The 16960-nt window shown below is 46.6% G+C and overlaps 2 protein-coding genes across 5 annotated transcripts in view; both read right to left on the bottom strand.

The window, feature by feature from the left end:
- LOC139819573 (homeobox protein prospero) overlaps positions 1-6795 on the bottom strand; it is a 54802-nt gene extending 48007 nt beyond the window's left edge. For 2 of the 4 annotated variants that reach the window (XM_071789034.1, XM_071789035.1), the window contains exons 1-3: positions 3692-6795; positions 2789-3299; positions 460-649 (exon numbers count right to left, since the gene is read on the bottom strand). In XM_071789034.1, coding sequence (XP_071645135.1) covers positions 460-649; positions 2789-3299; positions 3692-6298 — 3308 coding nt within the window. In that variant the 5' untranslated portion in view covers positions 6299-6795. The remainder of the gene's footprint in view (positions 1-459; positions 650-2788; positions 3300-3691) is intronic. The other 2 variants (XM_071789036.1, XM_071789037.1) reach the window with 1 other exon arrangement.
- Positions 6796-6867: 72 nt separating this feature from the next.
- Positions 6868-16960, bottom strand: part of LOC139818544 (uncharacterized) — a gene marked incomplete at its 5' end in the record, with an annotated part of 79544 nt that continues 69451 nt past the window's right edge. Inside the window, one exon of the mRNA XM_071787272.1 lies at positions 6868-7190. Coding sequence (XP_071643373.1) covers positions 7011-7190 — 180 coding nt within the window. The remainder of the gene's footprint in view (positions 7191-16960) is intronic.

Raw genomic sequence — 16960 nt, 5'->3', positions numbered from 1 at the left:
CCGAGATTACGTAGGGGAGTGGCGACACGGCTGTCCGCCGTATCCTTGAGATTTTCTACATGACCGTCTGCTCGTTCTCGTTGGATTTAGTTATCCATTCAGCAGCGGTAACCGTGCCGAAAATAATTCTCGATTTTAGTGAGATCGAAAATACGCGAATCAATTGCATACGTGAAGATTTAATCCAGATAGATAACAAATTTAGATTTAAAAGGCACATTCATTCATTCAAATTACCTATAAAAACATCTTCCTCCGTATACGAACGACGTTTTTGGTGAGATATCTTTAGGATCTTTGGTTTTTCGCGCACGATACTCTAGAGCGAGAGAACGGTAGAATATACGCGAGAAACAAGCCGCTCGCGTAGACGTACAAGTTGAAAAGACTTATTCGCTACGTTGCTGAGCTATACCTAAGTTCAAAACTACTGTAAGTTCAAAATTATACATTACTCACCGGAAGTTGGAGAACCACTTGACCAGCTGCGCTGTATTGTTTTTATTAAACTTGATGTCGGGGAAGTACATCTTAAGGACGGCCGAGGATGGGTACCTGACCCAGAAGAACATCAGCTTCGCCTTCCTCAGATGCATCGGCGTCAGCGTCGACGAGTTCACCGCGGTTAAGGAAATAGTCATTTTGCGATCTATATAAATATATATAAACACATAGAAATGTGTATGCGAGAGGCGGAGAAATTCTCCAATAAAAAAAAGGATTAAGAGCTAAGAGAGAAAAGTGCGGTAGAGAGAAGCGTCGACTCGTTTCTCGGTCCGAGTATCTCAAACATAATCGTGTTTTCTTTCGTATCGAATTGGATCAGAAATCGTACAAATTGCGGCTATCGCGAGGGCAGGCGATAGAAGGGTTCTTACCGCGAAGTTGATCTACGATTGGCCATATCCTCAGCAGAAGCCTTACCGACTCCTTATTGGTAATAGGATCTCTACATGTGGTTTCATCGCAATCTTATTCGATTAATTCGCGCGACTCTGGCCGTATTGCTATAGCACTTTCGACTTCGTTTACCCGAACTGTGTACGCTCGTATTCGATACCATAAACGTGATATATCGGCGCGTAATCTCGCGTTAATCTCAAGCTGAAAAAAAATTCCTGATAGATTCTCTCGAAAGAAAGAAAAAGTAAAGAGGGGCGTAGGCATGCAACAAAATGAATTCGGATGCGTCAAATGCCAGCGAGAACCGCGATGGAGACTATAGAGGATGGTGCGTCCGGAGGAGCGCGGAACAGCAGATCGTGTCACGGCGATGCACAACGCGCTCGACCTACCCCAAGAGAGAGGAGGGAGTGAAAAAAATGCGCCATTGATTTTACATCAAAGGCCGACTAAAAAGGCGGCAAAGAACGGCACGCTAGCCCGATCGAGCGATCCGGTCCAACACGCCGATGCAGTTCCGACATTGCATCGGACGATCGGCGCTCACACGAACCCGCGCGCGACACTCGCCTTTTTTTCCTCGCTGCACCGAGGCGAACTCCCCGATTCGCGAGCCACCGGATCTCTGCACGCTCTTTCGGTAACTCAGAAGCAAGCCGCGGCAGGGTGGATCATGCACGATAATCGAGCTGCTGAACCATTCGTTTTCTGACGATCCCAAAAGTGCATCTTAATCGCGATGCAATCGCGGCTATTTTAATCATTTCGAGAAAGGTCAAGAATATTTTTCAAATAAAACTACTGGACATAATCTTTTATTAATATGCGATTCCTTAAATTGATATATAATGTAACTCTCAAATCGTTCGGCAAAATTAGTTTTTTTCCTTTACCATGTTAATCTATAAATTTTTAATATTAATTGTTATCGTGTATGTTAAACATATTATTTTAAATATTTATCATTATTTATGCATACTTAAAAATGTGTGATAAATTACTGAAAAATATGATTTGTCAGACAACGCAAATTAATTTCTAATAAACTCAATTAAATTTAGTTCTAATAAAATTTGCATTCTATCATATACGGTTCTTTATCAGAACTTTTCGGACTTTACCAAAATAGGTGACCAATGTAAATGTAACGAATGAAACAGCGTCTTTCTTGCGCGTGTCGGAAAATGAGATAAATATTTGCAGACAAAATTCGATATTCAGAAATTCAGCCTTACGAAGGCTCGTATCACCGAGATCAGCGAAAGTAGCTTAGGATAAGCCAAGGAGACGCTCGAAATGTGAAGTTCGCGAAACGCTCAGGCTGAATTGCGAAATTGCGGGACAGATTATTGGCTTGCGAAGTTGGGTGAGACTGCAAGCCGAGGGTGGGCCGAGGTAGGTAAAGAACTTTTGGCTCGGTGCGTTGTTGCCGGACAAACTCTACTCGTAGGTGCAGCCAACATTAGCCTAACTCCGTGGCAAACTAATCTAACATTCGTCCGAGCTTCCTCGCTCCAGCCGCCTTCCAAGCGAGCGAGTGAAACGAGCCATTTTGCCCGGCTTTTTCTCTCTCTCTCAAAAAACTCGCCGCTACATCCTAAACTTTTCGCGCGTTTCGCTTCTCTTCTATCTCAAAAAATATCCCTGAGTATCTTAATCGTTTTCTCTAGTATTTCTACATTCTTTTTGACGCCAGAATTAATCTTCAGATAACATATTTACATATTTACAGTATTTTTCATTTTAATTTTAATTAATTCTTTATTATCTATAGACGAACGATTAGTATCAATTTTTCCAAACGTTTTAATTATTACAAAATGTATATTATGATTTTTAAAATGTTATCTGAAGAAAATTTCATAAAATTGCAGAGCATTATTACCAATTGCGCTCTTCAGCATATGGGTATTAGAAAAGGATATTGTAGGCTGAATTCCATCGTAGCTGATGTCGCCGGAATTGCAGTCGCTAGCTCGGTCGTTGCTGTCCATCCTGAGGTGTCCGTAGTCCGGACTACCGTGCTGGGCTGCCGCCAGCAAGGCTGGATGCAACATCGCCGGCGGATGGGGCAGTGGAGGGGAATCCCTGAGTTCTACACCTCCACCCGGAGGACTCGCGGGTAAATGATGTGGCCCCGGCGGTGGTACTTGACCAGGATGACTCGCGTGTGGATTGAAAAACGGCGAATAGGGCGAGAACACTTGACTCTCGTGGAGGCTTGGATTTGGTATCGCTACGCTGGTTGGCAGGGACACCGGCAGCATCGGTGGTGGCGCGTGGTAGGGTCTCGGTGGTGGAGGAGGCGGGGGACTATCACTACCTCCTTGAGATCCGTTTCCCTCTTGCGCTAGGATTCTGGACACCGTTCTGGGAGTAATTCTTGTATCCGTCACCTGTAAAGCGTACTAATTAGTATTTTTTTTTAGTCAGATTTATTAATTTCTCATACTTATTGTTAATATAACTTAATATAATTTATGACTAATTTTTATAATCTTTTATATATTATAGCATCTTAAATAAAAGTAATAATAAAAATCAAGAGATATAATACTTTTATTACTTTCGCTGTGATTTCATTGACTTTAATTTACGTAGTGTTATTCGAAAATTATGAATGACTTGAAGTTAATATTCTTTTTATATACATGTAAAAAATTCTATAATTTACGTATACATTTATGTCAACAACATATCAACTTATATCAATATACATATTATATGAATATTATTACAAATTTTATATTTAATTTATATAAATGTGATAACAAATTGCAATGCTTACCTTATGACGTTTTTTCTTCGGCGTCATGACAAGCGACAGGGCCTCATTTTGTTCCGAGTCCCTGTTTTCTCTCTCGTCACCTCTCATATTGCAGTATTGGTCGCGTTGTTGTTGCTCCCTTTGTTGCTGCTCGCGTTGCTGCTGATGTTGCTGTTGGTGTTGCTGTTGTTGCTGCGCCTGCATGGAGGCCTGCATGGCGTATATCGTCGGCGGTTTTGGGGTCTGAAACATTCCAACGCTCGGCCTTCCGTGCGAGGGCAGCTGATTCATCTGATTAAGATTGTTTTCCGTGGGGCCAGCATGAGGGCCATGGGGCACACCACCTATGGATCCGATTTGCGAAAACCCCGTGGGCTGTGGAGGAGGGGGCCCACCGTTGAGGGGCCCCCGTGGCCCGTTTGGGCCACCGGGTGGTTGCGGAGCTCCTCTGTCGACCACTTTCGTCCTGGGCGATTTTCTTTCGAGCATTTGGCTCGCCAAAAGGAGGTCCTTATTGAGCTGCTCGGCAGCAGCCTGCGCTGCCTCGGTTTGTTTACCGAGAAACCTCCTCTGTTGCACGAACCTCGATACTATGCTGTCAATCAGATTCGTTAAAGAAGAAGTTATTTCCGTCTTCAAGATATCCGCCAGGCCTTCCAAATCGGCTCCGGTGATATGAGGACCGGACGAACTGGCTGCTGCGGCGGCACCTCTGAAGACGTTTAACCTTTCCTGGAAGTCTTTATGTTGAATGGGCGTACTGGCTGATTGCATTTGCGGCGTCTGCGGCGTCGAAGGGCCAGTGTTATTCTGGCTCTGTTGCTGAGATTGGCTTGGTGGCGGTGGCGAACTCTGTCGTTGATGTTGCTGCTGCTGCTGTTGTTGTTGTTGCTGCTGCTGCTCCTGCTGCCGCTGTTGCTGCTGTTGCTGCTGCTGTTGCTGTTGCCGCACAGCCGCTTCTTGATGTTGTTTCATTCTCTCGAGGGCAGCATGCTGTTGTTCAAAGTAGAGTTTATGCCCCATGTGATACATAGCGGCAGCCGCTGCGTGGGGGTGATCAGGTGGGAGGGCCGGGAGACCGTTGTACGGCGGTGGATGAGGTCGTGGTGGCCTCGGTGGTGGTTGCGGTTGATGCTGAGGACTGGGTGGCGCATCACCGCTCTCACTTGTATCTGGCTCCATTCTACTGGAGAGCTCCATGTACTTTTGTTGCATCTCCGCCAATTGCTCGTGCAGCATTTTCAATTGTATTTTCAAATTATCTTTCTCCTCCCGTTTCTGCCTGATCGTCGTCGGGTCCTCCTCCTCCTCGCTCTCGTCTTCGTCGTCCATCATGGTATCGTTGACACTATGCTGGAGAACGTGATGCACTGTCTGTTGCTGAGGTTGATAGAGCTTGCGCTTCTTGCAACCGTTCACCGTTGCTGGCTGAAGCGCTGGGCTACTGCGCATCGTGCTGACGATGTTCTCCACGCGGGCGCGTTTAATCTCCGTCGTTGGAGAGCTCGTCTCGGTCTTCGGCACGATCGGACAAGGAGAGTGACTGGGGCTACGTTTGATATTCATCGACTCCTGCATCTCTTCCTTGACGGAGACCGAGCCCGATCTTGGTGCCGTTGGGCTAGGAGGCAGGCTCTGCTCGCAATCCGATCCGTCCAAGTTCGCCCCCGGTTCCATACCGGCCTCGGCAAAGGCTTCCTCCATCGCGCGTGCCGCAGAGGCAGCATCCTCAGCGCTGTCCTCAGCATCGCCCGGCATCACGGTATCGCGGTCACTGTGATTCGCGTTATTCACGACGTTATTACCATCACCACTCTCTTCCCCGCCACTCTGCACTGTTCCACTACGCGCACTATCACTATTTTGTTGATGCTGTTGGGGACTCTGCTGATGCTGTGATTTAAGTAATTCCGCGGTAGTATTGTTATTGTTATTACTGTGTATACTGTTGTTATTGTTCGGCTGCTCCTGCACGCCGAGAGCGGAGAGTTTACGCCCCTGCAGAAGCATGTCGCGTAACATGTGCTGCGTGAGATCAGCCGTGGCGGGATCATCACAATTAACCACGGCGCCCGGTTGCAAATTCGAGGCGGGATCCATGCCGGCACCGGTCATCCCGTGACCGCCCTCTGGCGGGGATCCGCCAGCGTCACTGGCCTGTTTGACCTGCCTTCCTAATAACTCGTTCAGCATCTTGGCGGGGCCGAAGCCCGGAGCCCCGAAGAAGCCGAAGGCCGCGTGGGCGGAATGCTGCTGGGTTGTAGGACCCGTCGTAGCTGTACCTAAATGACTTTGACTGCCAGTCGCTCCAGCCTGTTGCTGGAGTTGTTGTTGCTGTTGTTGCTGCGATTGCGACTGGTGATGTTGCTGTGGCTGTTGTTGCCCTGGCTGCTGTTGCTGTTGATGTGACGGCGGTCCACTACCACTGAAGATCGAGCCGTATAGACCACCACCGAGAAAGGATGGCCGGGAGCTAAAGTTCGGTATACTCGAGTAGCTGTTGCGCGGCTCGCCGGCGTCCACGCGCTGTCTGGTGCGCTTCTGCTTCTTCAGGAGTTGCTGTTGCTTGCTTTCCGTGGTTGCTCCGTAGAGGGCGAAACACTCGGTCTCCTCCTCCGATGACATCATCGGCCGTCTGGTTGGTCGGCCCCCCGAAGGCCTCCGCGTCCCCTCCCCGCCAGGGCTTCTTGTCACCCTCCCCTCGCTCGAATAGCCCCTCGTGGCTCAGTGCGCTGCCTCGGCTTCTGCACTGTGTAGTCTCTCCGGTACCCCTACTACAGCTGCCTTTTCTCCGCGCCTTTTCCTTCTAGCTAATGCTCCCCACCTTGTTCGCCACCGACCACCACCGCCTCTCCACTTCCTTTGCCTTCGCCGTCTCCTTCTCGGTCTTCTTCTCCTCCTCTTCCTTTTCCGTCTTCTTCGCCGCCACCGCCTCCTCCTCCTCCTCCTCCTCTGCCGCCTCCTCTGCTTTCTCCGCCGCCGCCGCCGCTGACGACGACGCCGGCACCCTCCTCTTACCCGACGAACTCCTGCTTCCGCCTCTTCTCCTTCTTCTCCTTCTCTCGCGCTTCCTCTTCTTCTTCTTCCGTCGTTCCTCGCTTTTTCTGTGCTTTCTTTTCACTATTCCTCGCCCCGCACCTTCCGCCGTAGAGCTGACGCCAACGGCTGAGGCTGCTGCTCGGTGACTTGGTGTCGGACGTCCGCCTTCGTCTCGGGATGGCGGGTCTTCTTCGGAAGATTCGATTCGTTATCGGGTCTGTATCCGCTGCTGTCGTGCTTCTTACTACCTCTGCTACGGTAATTGTTATAACCGGGACCGCCGCTGTTGCTACCGATGCGTTTACTCCCGGTGATTGTTGCGATGTTGTTGCCGTTGATGATAACCAGAAGGGAAGCCGGTATGCTCGCGTGCGGAATCCTCGTGCTCCCGCCTGGGAGCTGCATCCTTCGAGCTCGCCAAAGGGCTAAGTGCCCCTCGCTCCCTCGTCTCGATTTTCGTGGCCGCAATTCTCCGATACGTCTGTAATGAAAAAAGACGACGGTTCATCTTAGCGATCTGTGCCGGCTAAACGTATATATCGCTTGTCTCTATATGTATATAATAAGAGAATCGATTCAAAGGAACGATAATAGCATAGAGTTGAGTATTTTAAGCCCTGTATATAGACCGTTGCATTGAAAGAAACATCGTTTCCGTAGATAGGAAGTACTCGATGGTGTGTACACTTGTCATTTCATCTTATTATTAGCTTATCTTATTTTAACCGCAATACGAACCGCAAGAATGTTTAAAGCGGACTATTATAGATGCATCGTTAATCCTCATAATCATAATGTGCTCTTTGCAAGTTTTTTCTATGGAAGATACAAATATGTGCGTACATTTTTATTTTACTCTCCTTTTACTAATATTCTGTTTTAATATTCTATCGTTTCATATTTAGACACGCATATATATCGCAATAAAAATTCTTAGAAATTAAGAAATTCTGTAAAAAATATTTCTTACTTTCCGAGAGATATGTACATACGATTCGAGAAAAATACATTAATATGCAAGATGACGCATGACGTCACGACACGATAGAACACGAGAAAGGAGTGCGAAGTGTTATCGGTTAAAAATACAATGATCGACCACGGCGAGGGCGACGACGACGACGACGGCGACAAAGAAGAAGAGCAGACCGCGGGTGACAGTTGCAAGCAATATGTTTCACCCTCCGTCCGAACACCCTGCGGCCGATGGGAGCAAAAACTCAAAGTATAGTGAGTTACGAGGGGGTTAGGCGAAGAAGGGGGTGGTTCGCCTCAGAAGCGGCCATAAGAAAATTACTTGCGTTGAATATCTTATTCGATACGTAAGCAGTTCCGCCTAGAGTGGTCTCTTCGCCGGGGGATGCATACCGTCGTCGGTCGATATACTCGGTGAAAGAAAAGGGGGGCACAAAAAGTAATTGATAGTCCACTCATTGCTCGCTCGATCATAGACCAGGCCCATCTGGCTTGCTCGGATAAAAAAAATAGAATCGAGCTCCTCTGTACGTCTTTATATTCATACAGCCAATCTTCACGTTTTCATTTTTGTTCATAAATTTGCCGCTCGCTAATACCGATTTTATTATAAAAGCCAATGAGGTAACAATATATCGTTATTGTCGTTACAATTATTTACTCGGCACAAAATTTTTTTAATAATATCCGTTTTTGTTGCAGTCTCCACGCGCGCAAATAATCGCTCTTCATTCGTCAATGGTATACGGCCTGTTAGAAGCTTCGATCGTCATGCAGTTCAATTGACGCTGCGTATAAGTGCGTAAGTGAGACGTTTGTGTAGTCGCACGTATGCGTTACGGTATAGAGCTTGAATACGTACTAATACAGTGTGGATGAGCACACGCGTTTGTGCACACGTACGCGAGATTCGAAGCAACAGCTGAGCAGTTTAAAGCACCTGCGCTCAATAAGCCGACAATATTCCATAGTTCGCCTACGCGTAAACCCCCTGCGTACGAGGACACCCCGATATTCGTTCCAATACGTATCAAGAAGTCAAAAGAGTTTGCAGAGAACAATGCGTGAGGTGTCGCGAGGCAAAGGAAGTTTAATGAAAATTGTATTCCGTGAATAAAAGTAACATTTTATTCTTTTATTTTACTTTACTGAGATCAAACTCTTTATAAATGTAATTAACATTATAATTTTTACAAACAGATGTTGTAAGAATGCATGACGTGATAAGATATAAAGCGTATTGAACGAGGTTGCGGCAATCGTCGTAAAGATAATATATTTTTCTTTGTTGTAGATCAAAAATTGCAAGTTGCGTAACAGGAAGGCAGATTGTTGAAATACGCGCGCGTACTTGAAGTATCATCGACGTCCTCATTGCGCACTTGAATCACTATTACATAAACGTTCAATTACAGCAAGTTAGCGCGCGTTCTCGGGCGTTTCCTCGAAGAGGAGCGATTCATTCTGAGAAATTACTAGGCAGTTCCGTTGGCAATTACTTTAGAGGGGCGCAGCGCTTGTTGCGGCCCTCGTTACTCCAGAAGTGACATATGGTGTCGACCTCGATAAGGTCTACGGGACGACGATTGTACCTGGATAGAAGGGACGCTTCGAGGGGGGTCAGACTTCAGTCTTTCCCGTTTTTGATCGGTACTTCCCCGTGTGCCGTCATGCGTGGGACGAAAAGGGGAAAACAAAAAGGTGCCGGTGCCCTGCACCGGAAATGGCTTCAGGAACTCTCCCACTGTTGCGTCGATTCGGAAGTAGACGCGACGAGCTAATTACACGCGAGGAGTGTGTTCGCCAAGGTGAGCGCGGGAGAAAGGGTCTTACCGCTACTAGTATTCGATAACAAATTTTTAATAAGTACTCTAAAATTCAAATAAATGGATACCTTCTTTTTTCTTCTCGTTTTAAAATGCGAATTTTTTTCTTACAACGTGAGAATTTTTATCTTACAATATACGAAAAGAAATTGCACCGCTGTTATTGCGAAGGAATTGAAAAAAAAACTACGGAAGTAATATACGGAAGTTAAGCATATATATTAAGCGTAAGTCATTTTTGTTTATAATATTAGCGACTATTAAAGTGCAACAAAAACACACATCGGCAAGTCACCAATGATCATTTCCTGTACGTCATACGATATTTACCATTTAAGCAGGTGGGTAGATTTCAAAGCGTGATTATAGTGCACAGTGATAGGGTCCGCAAGTAATACGTAGGATAGTTAATGCATGGGGAGCCCTCGATGGAACTTCAAGGTGATAGTCAATAATATTACAACAAGTGATCGCTTCTTTTTTTAAGTAGATGACGACGCGTGAAAAGTCGCGCGAGTTTAGTAACGATTCGAGAACGACTGCAACTCTTCCACGAGAAAATTTTTACGAACCCTTGTACTTCCGCTATATTCTCGTGCGTGCGAACAATTTTTAGTTCCCCCTACGAAACAACCGAAGAAATGAAGGAAGATAGTTCCTACGTGAGCATCACATGGTGCGCCTACCCCACATGGCGTTGTCGAGGTAACATAGCGGTGGCATGTGCATCGGAATTCCACCCCCTGTAGGTGTCATGTGGTGAGTGTTCGCAGGGGGTTGCATGGGAACTCGACTGTGGTCATCAGTCCATGTCCATCGCCGTATATATACGCACGCACGACGCTTAGGCACGTAGCCGACTCTTCAACCCTCCCGGTATATAAAATTATTGTAACATTCGTTTCGTCATTATGCCTACGACGATATTGCAGGGGAGAATAGGCATAGCTCGTAGCCGTAACACGCATCCGCAACCGCACAAACACGGCCATCGTCCGTGGTCTTGCCTAAGCGCAAACGTGTAGACACGCGCACACGCGCGCAAGCGAAACGTACGCGCCGGGGTACTCACACGCGTCGGCGGGCGCACACGGCGCGGCGGACCATCGTGTATGTACACACACGGTTCACACGCGTTCAGCATATTATCGGCCTGCTCTGATGCAACAAGTTGACCGGGTGTCAATTGATGTGTTATTAATTGGAGGTTAATTGCGTTAATGCGCTGTCGACCCCGCCTCTCTGTCGTCTACCCGCTCTCCCACCCCCGACGCCCACCGCGCCCGCCTTCAACGAGCCCCACTGTTTTATTATTATTTTGCATTCGAATCGTTTCGATTCAACACACACTGGCACGCGCCCAAACCAAACTGGTGAGAGAAAGAGAAAGAGAGCGTGCGAGAGCGAGAGCCGACCCGGCAGGGCGCGAGCCGGAGAGAGCGCGAGAGAGCATTTAAAAGCGGCGGCCTGTCACCGATTTTCATAATTCACAGCTCGTTAAATTTGTTTCGCTTTTTGCCCCGCTTTTCGCGGTTACGCGCCCCGACGCCATTAATCTACCTTCGGTCGTTTTCAATGAGTTTAATCGCGTTTCAAAAACAATGTGGGTCAACGCCACGCTTGTGTTATTCCTGACACGTGAGCATGACCTTCTCGCCGTTTTCATTTCGATTTCGGTTTCCCATTCATGTCGTTGCAGATAGCACGCGATAATGAGCGCCGGCGTTTTTCGAAAGTTTTGACGTTGCGCGGCAATCCAGGCTGCCCTTTGCACTGCATTTGCAGCGGGGCGAACGACGAAATTCTATAAGAGTATAATTTAAGACGAGAGCTAACAATAAGTTTCGTCATTTGTAACTGTCCGTTTTACTAACGGTAGAAAAACAGAGGACCGTTTATATGCCCGTTTTGTATAGCTAAGTTTTGGCACATCTATGTATTTTCGATAAATACATAGACGCGCAGATTTATATCCTAACGAAATGGAGAGAAGTGAACAATTCAATGACGTTTCCTTCATATGAAATCGACGGTCGTCAGGGAATTTCCCGAGGTGCGATCGCAAATCTCGGAGACTTTTCATGAGACGTTTATGCGTTCCTTCCTCCAATACGTTCCCATGACTTCTCGCGCGGTGGGAAACGCTAACGTCTGATATTAAAGGCTACAAAAACTCCTGCGACGCCCTTCGTCCTCTCTCAGGAAAGGAAGTAGGAACAACGGTCTTTGCCCTCAATGGCGTGGACGCGAAGTTGCGGCATCAAACTCGGTAAACTTTGTTGCAGTGAGAACAGTCGCACGTTTGTTTAATGATTTATTATATTAATTTAACGGTTTATAAAATTAATTACGCTGGTCAATTTGATCTGTGTATTTATATTTATATTTATCTACGAGTATATCGTATAAAAGTAAAATCAATGGAGCTTGTTAAAGCTTATCAGTTGTATTTCATTAATACAGTTCAGTAATGCAGACATCGTTAAAAATGTATCGTTTACAGTAATACCGTATCTGATTTAACTTGAAAAACAATAAAACAACAATTATCTAATAGCGTTTTACACAAATAAGCAAATTATCTCGTTTTAACTGTATCGAATCAAATTTTTCAGAGAGTATACAAACAAATTATACGACCGCGTAACTGTGAGTTACACGAAAAATAAGATAACTTTTATGTAGGAAAATACCAGCGAAATGTATAACCTTGAAACGTTCAAAGAGCCAAGAAATTCCCCTGTTACCGACGACACTGCAAGATCAAGGAGGCCCCCTCGGTAGAATTCAGGTGGTTCGCCGGGTGGCGTCCCCGATTTAAATGTCCAGGTATCCCCTGATTGTATACCCGATCGAGGTAACTTCTCGAGACTCGGTTCCCCCTTGGGCGCTCTCGCCCTGTCGAGGAGGAAAGACGAAGGAGAAGGGCGAAGAAGGTAAGAATGCCTCCTTACGATACGGAAAGAGCGCGTGCCAGCTGCCGTTTCGAGGCATAACCGACGTTTCGGCTTCTTGTTGTCATTGTTATACCCCACTGAGGTTCCCCTAACGTCTTGGGGCTGAACGGACCTCGCCTTTCTAACGTCTTGAGGAACAAGCGAACAAGCTGGCTCGTGCCGGGGAGGAGTAACGGTTTCCGCTTGCTCCGACGTTACATAATTATCCATTCACTTCTACCTACGCCAGTAATTTCTCAAACGTGAAAAATAGAATGAAATAAATAATAAATAATAAATAAAAACGTAGAAAGAAAAAGAAAAACCTACAATATTTGTACTGTCACGTTTTTAAAGTTCTATATTGATATTTTCTTTCTTCAACTTGTTCTCTCTCTCTTTTCTTTCTCTCAATATAAATTCTTTACGAGAATATCTCCCCTCAAATTTTTTGTTTATTAGCGAGATGCGATATAATAAAGAGTACAAGTGAATGGACGTATCGCCGAAGAGAAGAAGCGGATTCAGATTTCGGTATTTTTCTTCTTCGTCTTTTGGCTACTCCTCGAGGCAATTATGGAGATACATTCGCGGCATATTGGCAACCAAGAACATCCAGGATTACCGGCGTTATTGTCGTCATCATTTCGAAGCGCGGTCTTCTTATGGCAGTCGGCCAACGTGTTTTCTATGCTTCTGCGACGACGGCAATCATGCCGCGGACATTATCGGGTACCGAGGATTACTTAATTATATTCAATTGCCAAAGTTTCGTATGTTTGTGCGGCGTATAACGGCCGCGGTATCTCCACGGAAGCGTCTGGGAGCTGCCATTTTTGAAAGTATCCCGGAACGAACGGTGGTCGCGTCGTCGTTTTCTAGAGAAACTAGTAAATCGCGTATTGTCGAGCGTATTGTGTTTTTACCTATTCGACGTAAAAATACAGTGCAATCCATACGAACGTTACGGAAAGTCTATAAAAATTTAACTCGTCTATCTTTCTAACGACACACCCGGGATTATAAAGAGTAAGATAAAACGAACGCGTCCTAAATAGAACTCAGCGGGAGATCGAAAGTCATCCTCGCTCCCAAGATCTAAGAGAATAGATACGAGAATAAATAGATACGAATGTGGGCCTCACGTCGTACGAGGTATCGTGGTTTCTACTGCAGCTGGACCTTGATCTACATTCGGGGTCCCGCAAACAGAATCGACGCACCTTTGATCACCACCCTTAAGGCTGGAAACATCTGGTTGCCCGTCAACTATCGATCGCATATCCCCTCAGTGACAGATCCGATGTTTATTGGTAATCAACAGGGCACAAGGCAAACGCGTGAGATATTAAGGATCGTACAAATGTTCCTTCTTAAACGATTTGACATTTAGTGTTTCTCAGGCAGTTTTCCATTCTGATAATATTGTGTCTTGACTTTTTTTTTAAAGCAAGTCGTCCGCCAAGTAAATTTGTTATAGGCAATTTGCTGAAATTAATTTGGCTATTGATATAATTTGCCAATAAAATCCTCGGAGGCGAGGAAACGCATTGACGGGAAAGCAGAGTCTTCCCTTCTTGACATAGACAGATGCGACGTGGCACGTCCGCGCGAATCTCCGCGGAGCGAAGCGAGTGCGGCGAGTGGTGGTCTGATCGTTTGAGCCAATCACGCCGTGATTGAGTATAATGGACTTGCGTCTTGTCCCCCAGGCCAGTGGCTCTCGAGCCAACTCGTACGATTTGCAGCCGGCCCTTTCGAACGGCCGGCCGTGGACGGCAGCTCGCTCTTGGGTTGGTCACCAGCGTTGCCGTAAGTGACTAGGGCACAGGATGAAGGCTGTGTCCGAGTGAGCGAGCGGCCTGTTGGTATGATAATGAGGAAGGTGACTTCCGACGATCCATGTACCGCGGAGAGCGGCCGCGGGAGAAAGACAGAGCAAAAGCGCCGGAATGCACCGATGACGAAGATGGAGAGCCGTCGAAGAGACGAGGGCGAGGGAGACGAGGGGGGACGAAAGAGGGGTACACATCGAGGCTGATAGAGGAGGAACTCCCGACGCCGCGACGAGGGTCGAGAGGGTCGGCCAAGAAGCGGACACTCCAATCCACAACATCCCTTCCGATTCTACATTCATACCGTAAAGCCTCGTACAGGCTCTCTCCTCCGCTATACCGCTTGTTCCTATCTCTCGTCTCTTCCTTCCGCGGCCCCCGGTGTAAATTGACATGAGAGACAGGACACGAGGAAGGGGGAAACGACGTGCGTCAGCGGGTCACGCGTATATGCTACGAACCTCGCTCGAGGAGCGGAAGGCTCTTCGTGAACCACGACGGCGCGGTAGGGGAGGATATAGCGCGCTCTCGCTCGTCGTGCACCGCTCGAAAGACACTCGGCACGATTGGCCGTGCGCGTGTCTCGGTCGTCGTGTACGCGCACATTATGCGCGTAAGAGCAAACGGGACGTGGGGCAGGGCGGCGGGGGAGGGTCTCCTGCGGAGCGAGCCATCGGGTGACGCTGCGCGCCCGATGGAGGATACGAGCCAATTTTCCCAAACGCCGTCAATTCAGCTAACCAGCTAAATTCGCGAACGCGAAGCGAAGGAGGGAGGAACCCCGAGGCGTGTGTGAGAAAAAGGGATCGCCGGAGAAGCGGGACGACGCGACGGGCTAAAGTGCTGGAAATAACGCGATGCGTTATTTGCATGAGAAGCGAAAGACTGGCTCGCCTCGCGGATATACGATGACACCCGGTACGGGCCGGTTCCCAAGTATGCCGAATGGGATATGTGCGCTGAGCTGTGGCTCGGTTAATCCAATTGAGTCAATTTGGGTTAACTTAAAGTCGTCTAAACAGCTTGTTTAGATATCCCGTAATGCGTTCGTAAGCACGTATCCGGCTCTCTTTCTTTTTATCGATCGATAAGATCTTTCTATGCTTGTCTCCGATAAGTAGATTGAGATAAGTAGGATAAGTAGATTAAGATAAGGAGATTGATTAGCGATCGTTAATTAATTGAGCTGATTTGCGGGTATTATTCTAGTTCTCATTAATCGGTCAATATTGATTTTTCATTACTCCAATTCTCATGCCACAATTTTCGTTGATAGTATTTACTTTGATTTTTTACAAACCGTATCAGAAATTGTACTTCACATATAAAATTTTGTCAATTACACGGTTGTCACTGTAAAAATAATGCCATTTTCTTACAAAAATGTACTTCTATGCGATTCTCTCACGATTCAGTTTGCGACAAATAATGAAGACTCGCAAGTGAGTTAGTTCATTTTAGATTTTCCTTAACTAAATTTCCTCTCAATTTAGCGTTATTTCTGCTAGCGATATCGTCGGAGTATCGACCGGTATGTTCTGAATTTATACGGAAATGTTTTTATCTTCACGCTTTTCGCTCACAAAATACTCAATGCTCTCGCGTATTTCTTCTATAAATATGTTCAATTAATTCAGTATAATTTATTGAGATATTAACTCAGTTGTTCGAATTAAAATTAAATTATCGAACGGAATTAAGATCGCGATTCTCTACGATAGCTGTTTAGCAAGCGGTCGCTTACGTCATCGAAAAAGGATCGATGCCGATGATTGTCTGTCGAGAGAGAACGAAGACGCGTCTAGCCTAACCGCCCGCCGTCTCGACGATGATGTAGTCATTGAGCTCTATGCTGCTCTAGTGCGGGGCATGCGAGTATTTGCCCAGGGTACATACTAGACTCTCCTCCCCAGCTGACGTTGATTGAAGGAATAAGGGAAACGGCGAGCTCCCTCAAGTACCCACCAACACTACTACCACCGCCGCCACGATCGCTATCAACGTTTCGCCTCTGCCTGCTGCAGCCTCTACAAATCGACCTCCACGTACGTCATCGTCTCGACCACCTCTATCACGAACGCATAATCACCGTTGTGAGATGCCCTATGCACCGGCGCGACGCGTCGGATACATCGGAGATTCCTCCTCTTTCAATCTACACGTTAATTAAACAGGATTTACCTGGTTGTATATCGGAGCCTCGTAACGGCTCGTGAAAGGAGACGAAGGCAACACGTTGGAGAAGTAATAGACGCGCGTCGCATAAAATCTATTACTATACGCGATCTTGAAAAATGTTAAACGTTATCATTATCTAAATAAAATAATTAACGATTTTAAAGTGAAGAACGTATTAAAATAAAACAAAAGTTCTAATGTTTGTGCTCAATTAATTTTCGCACGCGTATCATGACGACAATGCGCGCCTAGATGTGGATAATGTGTACGTAGAACATGCTGTTTCCCACGTATCCCGCGTTCTAAAAGTGTTGAAAAAGAAACGCGGGGGAAATAGAATGGTCGCGACAACTGAAGCGGGCAAGCTTAAGGGGGGCTAGAGAGGGGTAGAGAGACAATAGATCTTATTAAGAGACGGAATGAGTCACTCGGTCGTACTCGCGATGAAATAAAAAAAAAAGGGAAGAAAGGCTTGATCGCGGTCGCGATCAGCGGAGACCG

This window comes from Temnothorax longispinosus, chromosome 9 (assembly GCF_030848805.1).
Source record: "Temnothorax longispinosus isolate EJ_2023e chromosome 9, Tlon_JGU_v1, whole genome shotgun sequence".
NCBI classification, from domain to species: Eukaryota; Metazoa; Arthropoda; class Insecta; order Hymenoptera; family Formicidae; genus Temnothorax; species Temnothorax longispinosus.
The sequence above is the reverse complement of the archived record's forward strand: the minus strand, read 5'-3'. Positions and strand labels throughout refer to the sequence as shown.